The sequence below is a fragment of the Neomonachus schauinslandi genome, chromosome 9 (assembly GCF_002201575.2).
Source record: "Neomonachus schauinslandi chromosome 9, ASM220157v2, whole genome shotgun sequence".
Classification (NCBI taxonomy): domain Eukaryota; kingdom Metazoa; phylum Chordata; class Mammalia; order Carnivora; family Phocidae; genus Neomonachus; species Neomonachus schauinslandi.
The window spans coordinates 85,254,354-85,275,875 of NC_058411.1; the positions used below are offsets into that span (position 1 = coordinate 85,254,354).

General features: G+C 37.4%; 1 protein-coding gene across 1 annotated transcript; it reads left to right on the forward strand.

The window, feature by feature from the left end:
• Positions 1-619: 619 nt before the first annotated feature.
• TRIM69 (tripartite motif containing 69) lies at positions 620-17,321 on the forward strand. Its single transcript, XM_021695750.1, has 8 exons — positions 620-658; positions 2,311-2,397; positions 2,515-2,988; positions 3,798-3,893; positions 5,515-5,748; positions 6,514-6,536; positions 6,619-6,743; positions 16,780-17,321. The coding sequence occupies exons 1-8, from the start codon at positions 620-622 to the stop codon at positions 17,319-17,321; spliced, it is 1,620 nt and encodes a 539-aa protein (XP_021551425.1).
• Positions 17,322-21,522: the final 4,201 nt, after the last annotated feature.

Consider the following 21,522-nt stretch of genomic DNA (forward strand, 5'->3'; position numbering starts at 1 on the left):
AATGCGAATTAAAGCTCTACTGAGATACAATTACACATCTGCTGGTGTGGCAAAAATTAGAAAATCTGACAACAGTAAGTGTTGATGAGGCTGTGGGATAACCAAAATTCTCCTTCTCTGCTACTGGAGTGTAAATTGCTACATTTATTTTGGCAAACAGTTTGGTATTATCTAGTAAAGGTGAAGAGATGCGTATCTCATGATCTAGCAATTCTATTTCTAGGTATAGGTTCTAGAGAAACTCTTATACATGTTCACAAAGGGACACATACAAGAATATTATTAAAAGCATTGTGTGTAGTAGTCAGAAAAATTGAAATGAATGTCTACTAACGGTAGACTGGATGCATACATTGTGGTATATGCACATAATGAAATACTATATATAATTGAAAAGGAACAGTTGCATGGCTTCTCCATGGATTAATCTTACGAACATAATGTTAAAAAAAAAAAGGAAAACAAGTTACAGAAAGATACATACAGTATAATTCCATTTACATAAAGTTCAAAACAGAAGAAAAAACTAAACACTGTATTAGCTAGGGATGCAATCATAGATGATGAAATAATAGAGAAAAGTATAGTAATGTTCAAGTCAAAAGGCAGAATATTGGCTATGAGAAAAAAGGAGACATACGCAATTGGAAAAGAACACGTAGGGGTCATCAAAGGTATTGGCAATTAGTGTTTTACTTTTTAACCTGGGTAGTAATTACAAAGTGTTGCTTTGTTATTATTATTTAAAATATATATCAATGCTTTATATACTCTTATGTATCTATATCTCACAATAAAAAGATAATAAGAGAATATAGTTTTATACCAATACATTTATAAACTTAGGCAAAGTAAACTCCCAGAAAAATACAAATTACCATAACTGTGTCAGAAAAATATAGAAAATCTAAATGATCCCATAACTATTCAAGAAGTAAATCAGTACTTCCAGCTAATGCAAAATAAAAAAACAAAGCATCAATCCCAGAAGTTATGCTGGTGAATTTGGCCAAATACTCAAGGAACAGATAATTCTATTATTTTTACACAAACTCAGAGAAGAGAAAAAGAAGGCACACTCCCCAATTACTTTTATGCAGTTAGTATAACTTAGATAAGAAAACCAGACAAGGATGGTTTAAGAAAATAAAATTAAAAGCAATCTGAGTCATGAACATAGAGGTTGAATCCTAAATAAAATATTACCAAACTAAATCTAGTAATACATTAGTAATACATAAAACATATATCATGATCAAGATAGGTTAGCTCCAGGAAAGAAAAGTTGGTTTAACATTAAATAACCTAGAAAAACCCTTGCATATATGTGTATACACACCAGGAAACATGTGAAAGAATGTTCATAGTAGCATTGGTTATATGGCAAAACACCAAAACAGTCCAATTGGCTATCAACAGTAAAACGAGTAAATAAATTTTCATCAATAGAATATTATATGGAAGTGAAAATGAATGACTTTCAGTTATGTGTATCAACACAGATGAATCTCAAAAGTTATGTTGAAAGCAAAACAAATCCATATATATATATACACACACACACACACTTGTATTTATATATATATGTATATATATATATGAGCTGGAATGTTCTCAGCAACACTATTTATAATAGCCTGAAACTGATAACTACCCAAAAGTCTTCCAACAGTAGAATGGAGAAATAAATTATGGTATATTTTCACAATGTAATACTATACAGCAATGAGGATGAATGGACTACAATTACATAGAATAATATGTAAAAATCTCACAAATTTCTTGATAAAAGAAGTCAGCAACAAAAGAATAAATAGTGCATGGTTGCATTTATATAAAATTCAAAAACAGGCAAAACTAGTGTATAGTGTTGGAAGTCAAGATAGGGGTCAACCTTGATGAGGGATAGTGACTTGAAGCAGGCATACGGGGGACTTCTGGAATGCTGGTAGTTTTCCATTTCCTGTTCAGGGTGATGATTACACAGATGTGTTCATTTTGTGAAAAGTCATTGAGTTGTATGCATGATTCTGCATTTTTCTATATGCATGCTATTTCTGTAATGTGTTCTTAAAAAAGGAGGAGGAAAAGTCTGGATTATATTATGGTTGGTGATATTATATCACTGAGGAATCTGACTGATCTTCCAATTCTTTGTATATGACTTCTAGAAAACAAAACAAAAAAGTAATAACTAGTAGAACAGAAGTTGAAAGTAAAACTTTTAAGTAATACATGGGGAAAGTGGGTGGAAAGAAGAATGTACAACAAAAAGCACTCTTAGTTTGTGTACTCTTTCTTCTGCCTTAGCTCTCCACTGAAGTTGAAATAGTGTTGGGAGTAGAAATAACGTTTGAAAATGATGAATTTATCAGATCACTTTCAAAGAGGAGACTGGTGCTTTTACTCTGGCTGCACCTATTCTCAGCTCCTTTAAGAATGGAGCCCACTCTCCTGGAGTGCTGAAATGGGTAGCAAGAAAGAGAAACTTATTTTAGTTGTTCTTTCCCAAAGGTATCTTCCAGACCCTCCTCCAACATCGACCCAGGCAACTATGGGGAAGTGCATGATCTGATCACCCAGATACCCTCTAAAGTGCAGATACAAGATATTACTAAGGAGCTACACTGCCCACTGTGTAATGATTGGTTCCGTGATCCATTGATGCTAAGCTGTGGCCACAACTTCTGCCAGGCCTGTATCCAAAACTTTTGGAAGCAGCAAGCAGAAACATTCTGTCCTGAGTGTAAGATGCTATGTCAATATAGCAACTGTACGTTCAACCTTGTACTCGAGAAGCTGGTAGAGAAGATTAAGAAGCTACCCTTACTCAAGGGCCATCCACAGTGCCCAGAGCATGGAGAAAACCTAAAACTATTCAGTAAGCCAGATGGGAAACTGATCTGCTTTCAATGCAAAGATGCTCGGTTATCTGTGGGGCAGTCTAAAGATTTCCTGCAGATCTCTGATGCTGTCCGTTTCTTCATGGTGGGTGAGCCCTAGGTCTTGAATAATGCCTTAGGAAAGCTGGGAAAAATCTTTTGTAGGGTTTCTTCTTTCTTTCAACCCCACCCCTTTATTCAGATGATTATTAGTAAGCTCAGAAAATATAACATATCTTGCAAAGTTCTTTTCTAGAGTTGCTGATTATAGGAAAGGAGCAGTGGAATAGCTCTGGCCTACTCCCTCAATCAATCAAATATTTATTTACCTATACCCTGCCATGACAGCACTCTGCTAGATGCTGTGTAGAATATGGACGTACAAGATATTGCTCTTGTTATAAAAGTCTTGAAATTTAGTCAAGTTTAAAATGAATAAAACAACAGAAGCAAGATAGTCTACTATTGAGAGCTAGATTTTGTAATATTTGTAATTCATAAATATTTAGAATTTCAAAGAATATTAGAGAAAACTGAAATGGGGATGTATGGTGAATGAAAGCTTGAATTGGGAAATCATTTGCATTTGAATGGGCAGAAGAAAGAAATGAGTATCCTAAATGATAACAATGTAAGTAAAAGTATAGTTAGTGAGAACAGTATAACTAGAGTAAAAAATGTAATCTTCTCCAAACCCCTGTAGTAAGCCAATAAGAGCATAAAACTAAGTTTTTCTGTTGCTTTTTATTTTCTTTACAATTCTTAGAAGAGACAGGAATTATGACTTAGGGGAAATGAAAGACTTGCAGCAATAGCTCACTTTTTTTTCCTCACACCCTGGGGCTTTAGGAGAGATAGCCCTATGGTCCTTCATCTCCCAAGTTAGTGTGGGTTAATTCTGTGTGGTATCCCCAGAAGGAGCTCACCATCCATCAAGGTCAACTGGAGACAACCCTGAAGGAACTTCAGTCCCTGAAGAATATGCAGAAAGATGCTATAGCTGCTTACAAGGTGAGAAGCAGGGTAGAGGGGTTATGAGATAGAACTGAAACACCTTCCTTGTAACTTCAGCTATATGAGTAGAAAGGTGCCTGTACATGTATTATGAATACACTAAATGGCACCTGGGCTACAGAATTAGAAAATAGACACTGAAGGGTGGAAAGAAATATAGCAGGGAAATAAGTTCTCAATGGTTGATCAACAGAGAGAGCAGACTGACCTTTCCTGTTACAGGCTGATGCTTCTGATGGCTCAGTCACTAGGTGATTGATCTGAGGTTGAGATCTGTCTGATCTTTCCCTTTATATATGGCAAAATAAGGGATTTATCAGAAAAATCCACTAAAGATTGTTATGTCCAAAGAAATACATTTCTTTGGGTTTATAACCAGGCTACCTCTGATTGAAGGTCTCTTGGATTGCTGGTTTTTTACCATCCAATTTGATCTTTCCTAGCTTCCCCCAAACCAAATAAACTATTGCCTAGAGCTTCACAGGAGCTCTAGGAGAACATTAATAGTCAGAAACTTGGCAAAGCAGTCCCTAGGTTATGGGGCTAAATTGGGGGTTCTATTTCTTCACTAATTATTCTATGGAGGAGAATCTTCTCTGGCTTTTGGCATCTGGAAGAAGAAATATGTACAATGAGGGAAAGAAGGATAGATGGAAATAATGATGTCTCCAGAGAATGTTGTTTCTGTTGTAAGAGTTTCCAGTTCAGCTATTACAGTCAACATTCATTCACTCAAAAATTATTTATTGAGTGGTAAGGTATTACACTAGATACCATATTACACTAGGGTGGGAGATGGATTAATGGGACTAAGTAATCCCATTAATAGCAATAAAATGACAACTGTGATAATTAGTATAAATGAAAATAAAGGGTACCATGAGAACATATACATGAAGAACTAATCTAGGCTGAGACCCAGGAATTGTTGCAATAGAAGTACCTGAGTAAATGAGCATAAGAAGTTAGTTTTGGTGAAATTGCTGGGGATGATAAAGTCCTGGGTGATTAAGAGAATGAGCAGATAAAGGTGGAGATCACTAGAAATGAGGAGGATAAGGATCTGAGAAGCCTGGATGTCAGAAGGATGTTGCAGTACCTTAAGAAAGGGGTATAGCAGTTATCAATTTCAGTGCTTCAGACATTGTCCATCTCCTGTTTCTTCTATATTGTCCTGGCAGTGGAAGTGGCATCCCCCCAGCTCTGATTTCTAGATAACAATAGTTCTTTCAGTCTCCTTATGGCCCCAGTTTAACAGCATCACTTGGTAGACATCACTTCTGGGTAGGAGGGTACTATCATTCATTCTAGAATGTTTAATTAACCCCACAGCCTTTTTTAATATGGCATTGGTTACCACCCCCAGTACTGCAATAGGTACCTAGAGACCACTTTTGACTATTTCATTCCTGAACTATTATTAAACTGAGAAAAACAAAGTAAGTCTCCCAAAGGACTCCTACTATTTAATATAGTTGAGTGATAATACTCAAGAGTCATTTTAATGCATCTTCCTGTTATGGTATTTCCCAAATTGTATGAGTACTGATGGTGTGGACCCCCATCCCCAAGTGCTAGTCTCAGTAATTACCATGGTGATGATCATGGAGGTTTCCAGGAAAACAAGCTACATCTGCAGCAACACATCTCCTTGGAGTTTCTAAAGCTACATCAGTTCCTGCATGGCAAAGAAAAGAACATTTTAAATGAGCTCCGAGAAGAGGGGAAAGCCTTGAATGAGGAGATGGAGCTGAATCTGAACCAGCTTCAGGAACAGTGTCTCCTAGCCAAGGAGATGTTGGTGAGCATCCAGGCACGGATGGAACAGCAGAATCCCTTCGACTTTCTCAAAGTGAGACTCCCTATCAACATAATTATGGGTATACTAGTTGGGGGAAGAGGGTTAGAAAGATGTAGAAGAAGTTTTCCCCACCAGGAGGGGGAAAAAAACCCACTGTAGTGCTCTTTAGATTCTCTGGGAGAAAAGCAGAAGGCTACTTTTGCCTTATACCCAATAGGAAGTTTTATTTTCACCCTCCTAAAAAAGATAATGCCATTAATAATGGTATCTATTAATATTTTTATATTTATTCATGAAGAACTTTGAAGGTTTATTTCTCAAAAATAAGAATGTTGCAACCTGATTTGTATCTTAGGCTGGCTTTCAATTGACCTATTTGAAAGGTGTTTGCCAGTCTTTACTACCTGAAGCTTGACCTCTAAAGTGTCATTGATTATCACCTCAACAATCAGAAGTTTACTGAGCCAGAGTAAGGAAAAGTGGCTTTGGGACTGGAAGACCTATAGTGGTTTTCTATTGAAACCATGTAGCAGTATAGGCAGAAATGGCGTAACTATTAATTTCTCTTTTTCCATGTAAAAGGGAACTCTAGAAAATCAGAATAAGATAAAGCCAGTTTGTCCTGGGTTAGATGAAGGATACCTGATCAGAAAAGGCATATGGAGGATGGGAAGAGTTGGTGGTGATGGAATGGGGACATCTGCACAGGATCCCAGTATTTATGGTCAAATTCTGGTGGTGGCCAGTATCACCAAATAAATTTCTGGTGTTGATAAGCAGGCATCTAACTTCTTTATTACTCCTTTCCTCTTCTAGGATATCTCATCTCTCTTGGATAGGTAAGTGTTTCTGTATGGTATTAATATCTTTCCTTCAGTCCCTGGAGGATGTCTAAGAATAAATGATTTATGTCCCCTTCAGCTTGGAACAAGGAATGAAGGTGCTGATGCCCAGAGAGCTTATCTCCAGAAAGCTGAACCCAGGCCTATACAAAGGTCCCATCCAATACATGATGTGGAGGGAAATGCAGTTTTCTCTCTCTCCAGGTATCAATGGGTAGTGGTTATTGGTTCCTGGGTCTCCCAGGAATCTATGTTCCTTCTGTGGGACTTCTTCTGTGGCCCTAATTAGTACTATAGAGTTTGGGATGGGGGGGAGGGTGGAGTTTAGCCAAAAGAAGACTATGGTATGACTTCAGTCAGTATGACTGAATTTCTTCTGGTACCATGACCTAAGAATTTATGACTTTTCACTGGTAACTAGAGTCTGATGTGAGAATTACTGCTCAGCCTTTGTTTCATTGTTCTATCAAATGTGACAACCAGTTATTTTATCCTGTTTTTATAAATCAGTTATATAAATCCCTGGGCTTCTCTATCCTGAACGAGGAGGTTACTGTACATACTCTTGTATATAATAGAGTCTTTATAGATCCTCTTGTGTTTGGTGTTCATAATGTAGAGTATAACTTTTTAGGAGACTGTTTAGAGATCTTCAGTGCTTCAAAAGAAAACCAATAATTTCAATAGATGTGCCGAATAAGGACACAAGTTTCTGTTTATCCTGCAGATACCAAGGGACTGAGCAGGAGAAAAGAACACAAATGACAATTTAAGAACATAAAGTTCTAAATAATATTTATTTATTTTTTTAAAGATTTTATTTATTTATTTGACAGAGAGAGAGACAGCGAGAGAGGGAACACAAGCAGGGGGAGCGGGAGAGGGAGAAGCAGGCTTCCCGCTGAGCAGAGAGCCCGATGCAGCGGGGCTCGATCCCAAGAACCCTGGGATCATGACCTGAGCCGAAAGCAGATGCTTAACGACTGAGCCACCCAGGCGCCCCATCTAAATAATATTTATAAAATAAACTTTTAAATAAAGTTTTTAAATATATTTTTTAATTCACATAGAATCATTATTACTATTGTTTGTAGTTACTGATTTAATGAAAATCAAATTTGTTCCTGTTAACAAATATTCCAAGTAATTGACATTGAAAACAGTTTTGTTGAGGTTTAATTAACATAGAATAAAATATGCCAATTTTAAGTGTACAATTTGATGAGTTTTGACAAATGTATCAACTTCTGTAAACATCTCTAAACGTTTCTATCACCCCCAGAACTCCTGCATATCCTTTGTAGTCAGTCCCTTCACTCTCTCCCTAGCCCCTAACACTCACAGATCTGCTTTATTTCACTTTAGTTTTCTAAACTCTCAAATAAATGGAATCATACATCATGTAATCTTTTGTGTCCAGCTTTTTTCACTTAGCATAATGCTTTTTGAGATCTACTTATGTTGTTGCATATATCAATCATCATGTTTTATGGATACATCACAGCACAGTGAATCTTTTTCCATCATCTTATTTTTAACTTATTAGTGTTTTTATATATATATATATATATTTTTTTTTTAAAGATTTTATTTATTTGAGAGAGAGAATGAGAGAGCACACGAGAGGGGGGCGGGTCAGAGGGAGAAGCAGACTCCCCGCTGAGCAGGGAGCCCGACACGGGACTCGATCCCGGGACTCCAGGATCATGACCCGAGCCGAAGGCAGTCGCTTAAACAACTGAGCCACCCAGGCGCCCAGTGTTTTTATATTTTAAGTGCACTTTATGTAGCTAGCATGTAAAGCCTGGTTTTTTTTTTTTATCCAATCCGACAATCCCTTAATTAATTGAGGTGTTTTGACCACTGACATTTAATGTTATTATCAATATGATTCGTTTTGACCACTGACATTTAATGTTATTATCAATATGATTGGGTTTAAATCTAGCACCCTGGTATTTGTTTTTACTCATACCATCTGTCCTAGCTGAGGTAGTGTTTGTCAGGTTTCCCACTATAAAGTTACTCCCTCACCCCTTTACACTTTGGAAGGAAGTCACTATGCACAGCCCACACTTAAGGAGTGTGGAGTATCTACATAAATTATTTGGAATTCTTCGGCATGGGAGATTTGTTTCTTCTGGCTGGTAATTTTTTATTGAATGCCATAGATGATCAATTTTACATTGCTGTTCACTGGATCTTGTTGTAATCCTTTAAGTTCTACTGGATTTAACTCTGGCATGTAGTTAAATAACCCTTTTCCTTTTGACACTTCCTTTAAGCTTTGTTGAGGTGTTTAAGCTTTGCTAGAGTGGTTCAAGAGCAGTCTTTAATCTAGGGCTAACTTAGCCCACTTCCTAATGTAATACCTTTCTGAGTACTCTGCCTGATGTTCCACATATTACAACATTTTCCCATTATGGCTGGCAGGATTGAAAACTATTGCCAGACTTGTGTGAGCTCTAGAAATTGTTCAGCCGACTGCTTTCTAGAGATTCTTTCACTGGCCCTAATTAGTTTCACTGCACATCAGTACAGCCTTAAGGGAATCCCTTTGTAGATATTTGAAAATCTTTGTATAGCTCCCTCTTCTGTGTTACTCTACTCTGCAAATTCTAGCAGTGTTCAGATCACATTAAGTTTTTCTTCTTGTATTCTTCACCCTGTAAAATCAAAGTTCACTTCTAGCAATCATTTAAAGCACAAACTGATTTTTCTTTATTTTTGGTATAAGTCTACATCTAAGAAAATCAAGTGAGATTCATTTAATCTATGGCTATTTTACTAATAATGTAACTTTGGTCAAACCTTGGTAAATTATACTTCATACTTTTATTTCTAGATCTTTGTTTATTCTTTAGGCTCATATTTTCTCCATTCCTGCCTTATAATAGAAGTTATTGATTCAGGGTAGAGGCTGGTTCTTTTTTAATAAATGGCCTGATAGTGAATATTTTAGGTTTTGTGGGTTGTATGTTTCCACAAAACTTAACTACTTAACTGTCATTGCAGTGAAATGGCAACCATATACAATGTGTAAATGAATGGCTGTTAATGTGTTCAATTTTCAATTAACGTTTTCAATACAAATTTATTTACAAAACAGGCATCAGGCCACATTTGGCCTGCTGGTTGTAGTTTTATCAATTCCAGTGTAGGAAATAATTCAATTTTTTTGGTTAAGATTTTTATTTATTTATTTGACAGACACAGCGAGAGAGGGAACACAAGCAGGGGGAGACGGAGAAGCAGGTCTCCCGCTGAGCAGGGAGCCCGACGCTGGGCTCGATCCCAGGACCCTGGGATCATGACCTGAGCCGAAGGCAGAGGCTTAATGACTGAGCCACCCAGGCGCCCCAGAAATAATTCAATTTAAAACTCTTTACTGATACACGACTAAAAGAAATATATTAAAGTATTACCGAAGTTCATTCATTCATTCAACACACTCTTATAAGAGCCTACTATGTGCTAAGCACTAAGTTGGATTCAATGGATATAGAAATAAAAGACACAGTTTCTGTTCTCAGGACGAAGAGGCTAAAAGACCAAAGTAGAGTCTATACCAGCTACCTAGGTGAAAAGTTATTAAGAGCTAAGCCAAAGGCATAGGAACACGAATGGAAAATAAAGAAAAGATTCTAGAGACAGAATTTCAGAAGCTGAAATATACTGGACAGGAATTGGTAGTAGGGGATAGAGAAAGGTAATGTCAAGGATAGAGCTATAGGAGATACAGATTTTGGAGGGGGTTGAGGAGTTCAATTTTGACCATGTTGTGTTGAAGGACCTATAGGAAAACTAAGTGAATATATTCAAATGGGTAACTATTCTAACGAGCTCAGAAGAGAGGCCAGGGCTGGAATAATCAGAATGATGGGGTGGCTGAAGCTATTGTTGTAAATGAGATTTCCCAAGAAAAGTGAGAACATACAGTTAAGGAGGGAGCATCTTATAGAAAAATAAAAAAAGGGCAATGAAGCCTCCCAAAAAGATTGAGGAATTTTGGCAAAAGAGGTAAGAGGAAGACCAGGAAACAAAGTTGACACAGAATCTAAGGAGAGACAATGTCAAAAAGAAGGGAGCAGTCACTCATGCCAAACGGGAAGACCAATTTAGAAAATGATTGGAGGGGTACCTGGGTGGCTCAGTTGGTTAAGCATCCAACTCTTGATTTTAGTTCAGGTCATGATCTCAGGGTTGTAAGATCAAGCTCTGCATTTGGGTTCCATGCTGGGCGTGGAGCCTGCTTAAGATTCTCTCTCTCCCTCTCCCATTTTACCCTCCGACCCCCCACCATCTCTCTCCCACTCTAAGAAAAAAGAAAAAAGAAAAAAAAAGAAAATGATTGGAAAGAGATATTTTTAACAGGAATTGGGACTTTGGTAAGGGCAATTTTATTTTTTTATTCAAGATAATTAACGTATCGTGTGTTGTATTAGTTTCAGGTATACAATAAAATGATTCAATGATTCATATATTTCTCAGTGCTAATTAAGATAAGTGTACTCTTAATCCCCTTTATCTATTTCACTCATTCTCCCACCCATCACCCCTCTGGCAACAACCAGTTTGTTCTCTGTATTTAAGAGTCTGTTTTCTTGGGATACCTGGTTGGCTCAGTCAGTGGAGCGTGCAACTCTTGATCTCAGGGTTGTGAGTTCAAGCCCCCCATGTTGGGTGTAGAGATTACTTAAAAATAAAATCTTTTTTTTAAAAAAAAGGTTTTCTGGTCTCTTTTTTCTTTGTTCATTTGTTTTGTTTCTTAAATTCCACGTATGGGTGAAATCATATGGTATGTTTTTCTCTGACTTATTTCATTTGGCATTACATCCTCTAGATCCATCCACGTTATTGCAAATGGCAAGATTTCGTTCTTTATGGCTGAGTAATATCCCACTGTATATATACCACCTCTTTTTTTATCCATTCATCAACCAATGGACACTTAGGTTGGTTCCATATCTTGGCTATTGTAAATAATGCTGCAATAAACAGGGGTGTATGTATCTTTTCAAATTAGTGTTTTCATATTCTTTGGGTAAATACCCAGTAGTGGAATTACTGGATCATATGGTAATTCTATTTTTAATTTTTTGAGGAGACAACATACTGTTTTCTATAGTGGCTGCACCAGTTTGCATTCCCACCAACAGTACACGAGAGTTCCATTTTCTCCACATCTTCCAACACTTGTTATTTCTCAGGTTATTGATTCTAGCCATTCTGACAGGTGTAAGGTGGTCTTAATTTGCATTTCTCTGAGGCTTAATGATGTTGAGCATCTTTTCATGTGTCTGTTGGCCATCTGTATGTCTTCTTTGGAAAAATGTCTATTCAGGTCCTCTGCCCATTTTTTAAATTGGATTATTTGTTTTTTTGTTGTTGTCTAAGTTCTTTATATATTTTGGAAATTAACCCCTTAGAGGATATATCATTTGCAAATATCTTTTCCTATTCAGTTGTATAAGTTGTATAAATTCTTAATATACTTTGGCTGCTAGGATTGTGAGTGTACTGGTATGTGTGGTTATCTTTCAGTGGGGCAATTTTAAAAGAGTGGAATGTGTAGAAGTTATATTATGAAGGGTTCAGGAGTGATTTGGAATGAAGCAGTAGTGAAGTGAATAGATCACTCACTAGAGAAGCTTCACTAAAAGGGAAGATGTGAATGTGGCAACAGAGTCAAAAGAAGACTTTTAAAAACATTTTATTTATTTTAAGTAATCTCTACACCCAACGTGGGGCTCAAACCCATGACCTCCACATCAAGAATCACATGCTCTTCCAACTGAGCCAGCCAGGCACTCCAAAAGAGAACTTTTTAAAACACAGTGAAGGAAAACAGCCTATAGAAAGGCAGAAACCAATGGTATAAGACAGGGGATAACTGATGGAAGTAGGGAAGAGCGAGTGAGATCTAGCAGAGAGAAGTAAGTATTGACTTTCCTCGGTTTCCTCTGAAAATGTAGAGGAGATAAAATGGTAGAGGCAAACAATTTTTTTTTTTAAAGATTTTATTTATTTATTTGACAGAGACAGAGATAGCGAGAGCAGGAACACAAGCAGCGGGAGTGGGAGAGGGAGAGGGAGAGCAGGCTTCCGCCGAGCAGGGAGCCCGATGTGGGACTCGATCCCAGGACCCTGGGATCATGACCTGAGCCGAAGGCAGACGCTTAACGACTGAGCCACCCAGGCGCCCAGAGGCAAACAATTTTATCAGATGGAACTTGCAGAATGAGTGGGAAGAAATGAGGGATTCCTATAAGATGTACTATAGTCTCTTTGTGAAGCAGGAGGTGAAGTCATCTGCCTGGCAATAGGGAAGGAAGTGATGGAACAGAAGTTTGAGGAGGGAACTGCAGGTCTGAAATTGCTGTTGTGAGGAACTGGAGAGAGTCTGATTGGGAAATGCAGGAGTTCTAGGCAGTGCTGATGGTCAAGCACAGAGTGGAAATAATGAATCTGCAGTAATATCTACATGTATAATTTTGTGATTTTCCTCCTGCAATGGTCAGGAATTTGCATGTGAATTTTGATAGCTAGATAGATCCAGGGTTGGAGAGTTGCATGGCAGATGCTGCAGATACAAGGATAAAAGTGATAAGGTTATTGGCAATAAAACTGCCAATGCTAAGTGGTTTAGGGAAGAATTTTAAGCCAGGAAGCAGCCAGATTAGGATAATAAGGAGAAATAAGGGACCAGAGTTGTTAATGAAGTCAAGTAATGGTTGTAGGGGAGATGAGAGTGAGAAAATAAAATGTAAGAGAATGGGATATCTGAGTTTAAGATTTTAGAAAATGAATAGTTCCCAATGACTACTAGGTCCAGAATGTGGTCATTAATATGGACAGCTGAAATGTAATGGAGTCAAAAGTCACTAGCAGTAAAATCAAGAAAGCAAGAATGGAAAAATGGCTATATCCAAAAGACAGTGAAATCACTTGGGATGATGGGCTGGAGTTGGGGTAGTGGAGTAAAGTTAACGCAAAGTACAGAGAGTATAATGAGGAAGTCTGTACATAGTAACATCAAATAGAGAAAGAGGATAATATGAGACGGAATGACAAGAGCCTCAAAAGAAGAGTGATTTTTACATGAGGATAAGGATTTGAGTAGGGGTCTAGAAATGGCAGTGGTGGCTCCTGGATCTCTGGCTCTGAATTTAGAAAATGGTCTCATGAACTTTTCAAGTTGTATTTTTTGGAGAACAACCAGTCAGACTTCTGTTACAGTAAGATGGTGATGAGAGAATTCTGTAAAGCGAGGGTGCAGGAGAGTTATTTAGGGAGGGAGTTCTAAAGGGCAGAGTGGAAAGGGATGGGTGGGAGCAGTGGGAGGATGGGTGAAGGTAGAGGAAGCAAAGAACAGAATAATGGGGATAAGAGTACATAAGAAGATAAATCATTGGAAGGGTCTACATTATGGGTTTTGGCCAAGGAGAACAGGAATATGAGGCATGGTGGAATTAGTTGGGTGTCAAGGATTCAGATGGAACTCTAAAGTTCATTTATTTATTTAATAAATAGTTACTTGAATGCCTATGAACAATTCCAAATTTTGAAGGTATGTGAGGAAACAAAACAGATAAAGTCCCCACCCTCCCAGAGATTACATTCTAGTGGAGGAAATGGATAATGAAACAGTAAATAATTTCACATAGTGATAACCACTGTCAAGCAAATCAAGCAAGGTACATTCAGTAAGTAAGTATTCATGAGAAAAAATAAAGTAGGAAAAGGGTACAAATAGTGATGGATAGATGAACATGCTATTTTTGATATTAGCCAGAAAAAAGTCTTTGAGGAGTTAACTCCCCCCTCCCTATGTTTTACTATGGACATTGCCAAACATACAGAAAAGTTTAAGGAATTTTATAGTGAACACTGCTATACCTACGCAGATTCTATCACTAACCTCTCACTGAACTTGCATGAAGAAAGGCTGGAATAATATAAAGGAGGGAACCATATGGGGAAAGAGTGTTTGAGGACAAGGAAAGAAACTGTAAAGGCCCTAAATTCTGAATGAATTTGGTACATTCAAGAAACAGCCAAAAGGTAAAAGTGATTGGATCAAAGTAAGTAAGGGAGGTATGTGTTAGGAGATAAGGTCACAGAGGTAGGTAAATCATGTAGGTCCTGTTTGCTCTGTAAGGACTCCAGATTTTATCTTGGGTGTGATGGAAAGCATAAGAGTGTGTTGAGTAGAACTGGATGATCTCATTCATATGGCAGAATAGGATGCAGATGGGCAAGAGTAGAAACAGAACAGTTAAAAGCTATTGCAATAGTTCCAGGCCAGCAGCATTTGTGAAAGTTATCTATCTATATTCTGAGTAGGCTCAGAATATATTTTAAAGGTGGAGTTGACAGAATTTACTGTTGGACCGAATATGGTATGAAAAGAAAAGAGGGGAGGCAAAGCGGACTTCTAGGAATCTTTGGAGCCAGGGCAGGCTGAATTAGCTGGAGGTATGAGAGGCTTGGTGACAACAGCAGACTGGGGTTCTAAAAATGTTGGTGAGGAGTCGGACATATCCAAAGAAATCCCAGTCCTCACCTTGGAAAGAGCAACAACCCAAGGCAAATGGGGATATGTGAGGGAGGGAAGATTCAGCCTGTATGAAAAAAGTCAGGTTTCTACAAAGTCTCTTATTAGAAGAGAATTCCTTGGGATGATAAAAAAGACTCTGGATTCTCTGGGAAGAGAAAGTTGGACTGGACTGATCTCACTTCCAAGGATAAATAAATTCATTAACAACAAATATATACATATATGTATCTGTGTCCCTTACGTGAACACATAGTTTTTTTGCTTCCTTTATCAAATTTTGTGCCAAGGTTTGCTTACCTTACATCTAAAATTTGTGTTATCTCCTTGCTGATATGCTTCCAACATCTCTTCATTTAGAAATTTTTTACACTGCTGCCCACTTACTTGTCTAAACCAGTGCTAGACAAATAATCAGTGATGAAGAACCAGTTTTTAAAATCTCAACCTGTCATGGACTGATATATTTGTGGAAGACAATATAAACTAATTACCCGAAAAAGTAGAATTAAAAAATATTACAAAGTGCAAGCCCAGTTGTTTAATTATTAGATCAACTGACATAAAATTACTCTATCAGGGCGCCTGGGTGGCTCAGTTGGTTGAGCGACTGCCTTCGGCTCAGGTCATGATCCTGGAGTCCCGGGATCGAGTCCCGCATCGGGCTCCCTGCTCGGCAGGGAGTCTGCTTCTCCCTCTGACCCTCCCCCGTCTCATGCTCTCTATCTCATTCTCTCTCTCAAATAAATAAATAAAATCTTTAAAAAAAAAAAAAAAAAAAAAAAAAAAAAAAAGAATAAAATTACTCTATCAGATTGCTATGAAACTTTCTAAGAGCAGGGCACCTGGGTGGCTCTCAGTAGATTAAGTGTTTGATTCTTGATTTCGGATCAGGTCATGATCTCAGGGTCATGGGATCCAGCCCCAGGTTGGGCTCCTCACTCAGCGGGGAGTCTGATGGAGATTCTCTCCTTCTGCCCCTCCTCACTCACTGTCTCTCTAAAATAAGTAAATAAATCTGAAGGAAGGAAGGAAGGAAGGAAAGAAAGAAAGAAAAGATTCTAAGAGCTTCCTCTTAATTTCTGTACTATTTTGTCCCAGATTGGTAACCACACATTCTGATTAGCAGTGGCATAAACCACACCACATCTCAAAAGTCCCATTATCTATTAAACCAAATATAAATTTCTCACCATTGTCTTCTAAACCTTCTCAGTTAGCTCAGACTTACCTGCCTCTAATAGGCAAGGCTTTACCTTCCCTCTCACTATTTTTAACCCATTCCTTTTTGCCTCTGTTTACCCAATGCATCCTGAATACATTTCATAACTGAAATACTTATTGTCTTTAAAAGGTTTTCCAAGGACAAACTTACCTAATCTTTATGCCTTCGGCATTTGCATTTTCTTAAATTTATTAGTACAGATTGATATTATTTGTATTGTTTTCTTTGTTGGAGCATAAATTGCTTCAGAGTAAAGTCAGATTTGTACCACAAATTAAAAAATGTCTAGAATATAGCCACATGGGTATAAAACAATAAAAAGTATATAAGTAATTACTTGTCTAAGAGTATATATGCATGGGAAGATAAAGTACTGATGTCTGTGTAAATACTGTCTTTTATTATGGGAATTTGCATTCATCCCTTTTCTTCCATGCCCTGCTGTCTTTTCTTACTAGGCCTATCTTCATTAACTCTGGACCCTAAAACAGCTCACCCAAATCTGATGCTCTCCAAAAATCGAACCAGTGTGTGGCATGGTGACATTAAGCAGGTAATGCCTGATGATCCAGAGAGGTTTGACTCAAGTGTGGCTGTGCTGGGCTCAAAAGGCTTCACATCTGGAAAGTGGTACTGGGAAGTAGAAGTAGCAAAGAAGACAAAATGGACAGTTGGAGTCGTCAGAGAATCCATCATTCGGAAGGGCAGCTGTCCTCTAACTCCTGAGCAAGGATTCTGGCTTTTAAGACTAAGGAACCAAACTGACCTAAAGGCTCTGGATTTGCCATCTTGCAGTCTGAAACTGACTAACAACCTCAACAAGGTGGGCGTATACCTTGATTATGAAGGAGGGCAGGTGTCCTTCTACAATGCTAAAACCATGACCCACATTTACACCTTCACTAGCACTTTCATGGAGAAACTTTATCCCTACTTCTGCCCTTGCCTTAATGATGGTGGAGAGAATAAAGAACCCTTGCATATCTTACATCCACAGTAGTTAGTCATGCTATTGTGTAAATTCAGAGTGTTATTAAAGAGGTATTAAAATAGTTTACCAGTCTCACTGGTTTCTCTTCCCAGTTTATGGGGAACTCTGGAATAATGAAGAAAGGATTCGCAAACTAAATTCCATTCTCAGTTTCTTAAGTGGATTTCACTGGAGCTTTTCAAGATATCCTTCCACTTCTCTGGGGTCTTCTATGACAAAGGAGCCACTCTTCATGAGAATGATCATCATGCTATTGTTACTGGAGCAAACTGCAACTTCAGTTTGTGATGCTTAGAAACCCTTTCCAAACGTGTCCCGAAATTCTATTATGCTGTCATTATTCTCAGCACAAGACTCTTAATAGATAAATTTTCAGATGTGTACTCTTCTTCCTATTTATCTTTTATTTTTAAAAGATTTTATTTATTCATTTTGAGAGAAAGAGAGAGCACAAGCGGGGGGAGGAGCAGAGGGAGATGGAAGAGCAGACTCCCCGCTGTGCATGAAGCCCAAAGAGGGGCTCAATCCCAGGACTCTAGGATCATGACCTGAGCCAAAGGCAGACAGACGCTTAATCAACTGAGCCACCCAGGCACCCCCCTATTTATCTTTTAATATAAACTTTGCAACACATTTCTTTTCTAGAACTTGTTACTGTAATTTAAAAAAAAAAAAAAACTGCCCCAGAGATTTATAGAAAAAAAAATAGGAAATCGTCTGGGCTAGTTTATAATTTTGTCTTGAATTCTCTCAAGATACTTTTTAGTCCAGCAAATCTGACTCTCTCACTCTCTTTTTCTTGCTTTATTTGTCTACGGAGGTACTTGTTTTTCTGTACTCAAATATATTTAAGTATTTCAGTCTGCTTTTGACTATGTCCTTTTCATCATTACTACCTATAATTTAAATATCAGTATTTTTCATCTTGTCCTCTATACTCATTCTCCAGCATGTTCCTTCTAAGTCTAAAGTTCTTAGCATCATTTATCTCAGCAGTACCCTTGATGAACTATCCCTTCTTTTCCTTCGAAGTCCCATCTAACTGGGCTTCATTCTCTATATCTGATAGGGTTTTTTTTTTTTTTTGTGGGGGTGTTATCCAGGACCTGCAGCACTGGACCTTTAAAATTACAATTAGCACAGCTCTTTGGCAGGGTAAAAGCCCCCTAGCTTATTTATCATAAAGGGAAGGATACACACATACCACAGGTAATATTCCTGTACTGTTGGCATTTACAGTATACACATATTCATAGCTGCTGAGTTGGGTAAACAGCCATGACATGACTATGGCTACTTTTAAGAAATTACTTAAAAAAAAAAAAAAATCTGTGGCACCTGGCTGGCTCAGTCAGTAGAGCATGCGACTCCTGATCGCTGTGAGTTTAAGCCCCACATTGGGCATGGAGCCTACTAAATAAATAGTGTATCTTTTTTTCAAAAGATTTTATTTATTTGAGAGAGAGAGCACACACACAAGCAGGGGGAGGGGCAATGGGAGAGGGAGAAGCAGGCTCCGCACTGAGCAGGGAGCCCGATGCAGGGCTTGATCCCAGGACCCCAGGATTATGACCTGAGCTGAAGGCAGACGCTTAACCGACTGAGCCACCCAGGAGCCCCAAATTTTGTATCTTCAAATAAATAAATAAATAAATAAATAAATTCACTTCAATCAGAATGTAATGGCTTATTTTGTGCCTGAAACCTTGCTAGATGTTTCGAAAGACATAAAAGAAGCATAAGAAGAAAAAAAAGGTTCATTTGGAGAGACTTAAATTAAGATGCTTGGACCCCACTCGAGAGTAATTAAATCAAAATCTCTAGCAGGTGGAGCCTGGGCATTTGTAATTCTAAGAGCTCTCAGGTGATATTAATGTGCAGGTAGGGCAGAGAATTACTGAACTAAAGGAATTTTTTTTAATCTTTTCTAAGAAAAATTCAAACAGAAAAATCGCATTTGGTATGATAAACGCTTCTGTACTCCCCACTCAGATTCACCAGTTATTAACATTTTGCCACATTTTCTTATTCTCTCTCCCCCATATGATTTTGTGTGTGTAGTGTATGGCTAATGTTATTTTTGCTGAACCACTTCAGATTAAGTTACAGGCATTATGATTCTTATTCCTAAATACATCAGTGAGTATCTCCTAAGAACCAAGATACTCTTTTTTCTTTAAAGTAAGCTTTATACCCAAAGTAGGGGTTGAACTCACCACCCCCAGATCAACAGTCACATGCTCTACTGACTGAGCAAGCCAGGCACCCCCAAGATACTCTCTTACATAATCACAGGACTAAATTATCAAATTCAGAAAATTTAGCATCAACCTGGTACTACTTACTAGCTAACAAATAGTCCATATTCAATAAGTAATATTTCTAATTATAGGGTTTTAGACACTGTGGTAGAGAGTTTCAAGTAGTATGACAGAGTTTGGGGGCCAGAATAGGGCCTAGCTCCTACCTGTTAAGTATATACAAAGTTCTAGATAATAGATATCTAAAGTCTGTCCTTGGGGATAGACAAGAACTACAGAGTTCAGAGAAAGGGGAGGTTAATATTCACCAGAATAGGAAGAGAAAATTCTAAAGAAAAGTGGTGGTTAAGTTGGAGATAGTGAAAGATGAATAGGAATGAATAAAAATTCTAATCTGAATTTGGTAAATATACTCCTAAAAATGAATGGGTTTTTTTGTGGTGACGGTTGCATAGTTATATAAATATACTAGAAAGTAGTGAACCGTGTACTTATAATGGGCAGATTTTATGGGATATAAACTATACCACAATAAATTTTTTTTTTAAAAAGGGAAAAAAATGAATTTTTTTTTTCAAATCACCAGGGGAACAAGGACAGACCACAGAAAATATGTATACATATTTTCCACTATTTGTAGGTATCCACCTTAATACTTTCTCTAACATACTACCTTAACTTTCCAGCATTTGTCTTAACATAGATGACACAAATTTATTTTCGCAGTTTTCCCAGATAATTGGTTATTCTATACTGAATAATTTGAACAATCCTTCTATGTAGAACTCAGATTACAATTAAAGGCAGGAATCCTTCGAATGAGTATGAATCATAAAACACCAATACGAGACTTTCCTGCTAGAAATAGACTCTGTATTCACTAAGAATTATGATTAGGGCTATCTTATATATTGTTTTATCGCAGGCTACAGGAGATGAGGCTGCTAGTAACAAAAATACGAAGTAGAAGGAAAAGTCAGTGGGTTAGGATTCACTTAGGTGAGAACCTTAAAAGGAGAATGCCTTGCACTTTTCTGGGATTAAACTGACTTTTAGAATAGCAGCGGCAATATCGCACAGTTGTATAACATAGTTGAGATATAGGAGAAAAAAAGTAATACTGGATTACCAAGTACTTCCAAGAAAAGAGATGCTCTGGACAAATTAATTTTTCAGATGAGTAAAGGTGATTTATTCAAAGCCAAATATTTGTTTAACTACTTTAGATAAAATCCTAAGTTGACCTACTTGATTATTTTTAAGAATTAATCTGTAAAATACACACAAAAGAGTGTATGTAATATTTTTATGCAATTTAGAGAATGATACACAAAACACTCATTAATTGACCATCTAGTTTTGCAAATAGTATCAAAACCTTTTAAGGCCCCATGTGTCCCTCTCTAGGCCCTGAGGTAATCATTATTCTACATTTTGTATCTGTTTTTTCCTTTCTGAAAATAATTCATAGGTATATTTTTCCAACAACCATACTGTTTAGTTTTTTCTTTACTACATATATATGTATCCCTAAAAAGAAAGATTCATTATGCCTTTTTTTTAATTAAAAAAAAAAAATTTAAGTAATCTCTACACCCAATGTGGGGCTCAAACTCACCACCCTGAGTTCGAGTCACAAACTCTTCCAACTGAGCCAGCCAGGGAACCCCCTTATGCCTGTTTTTTGAAGTTTAAATGAATGGAATCATGTTCTGTCTTCCTTAGCTTTTTTGAAATTCAAAATTATGTTGTATTCCATTCTATGAAAATACAACAGTTTAAATACCCAAACTACTGTTGATAAATAAGTGGTTGTTTCTAGTTTGGTTTTGGTTGTTGCTGTTGCTTTAGCAAAAATATTGCCATAAACATTATTGTCCAAGGTGTACTGGTAAAGGGGAGCAAGAATTTCTCTAGGTATATATGTAATAAATGCTGGCAGATAAGTT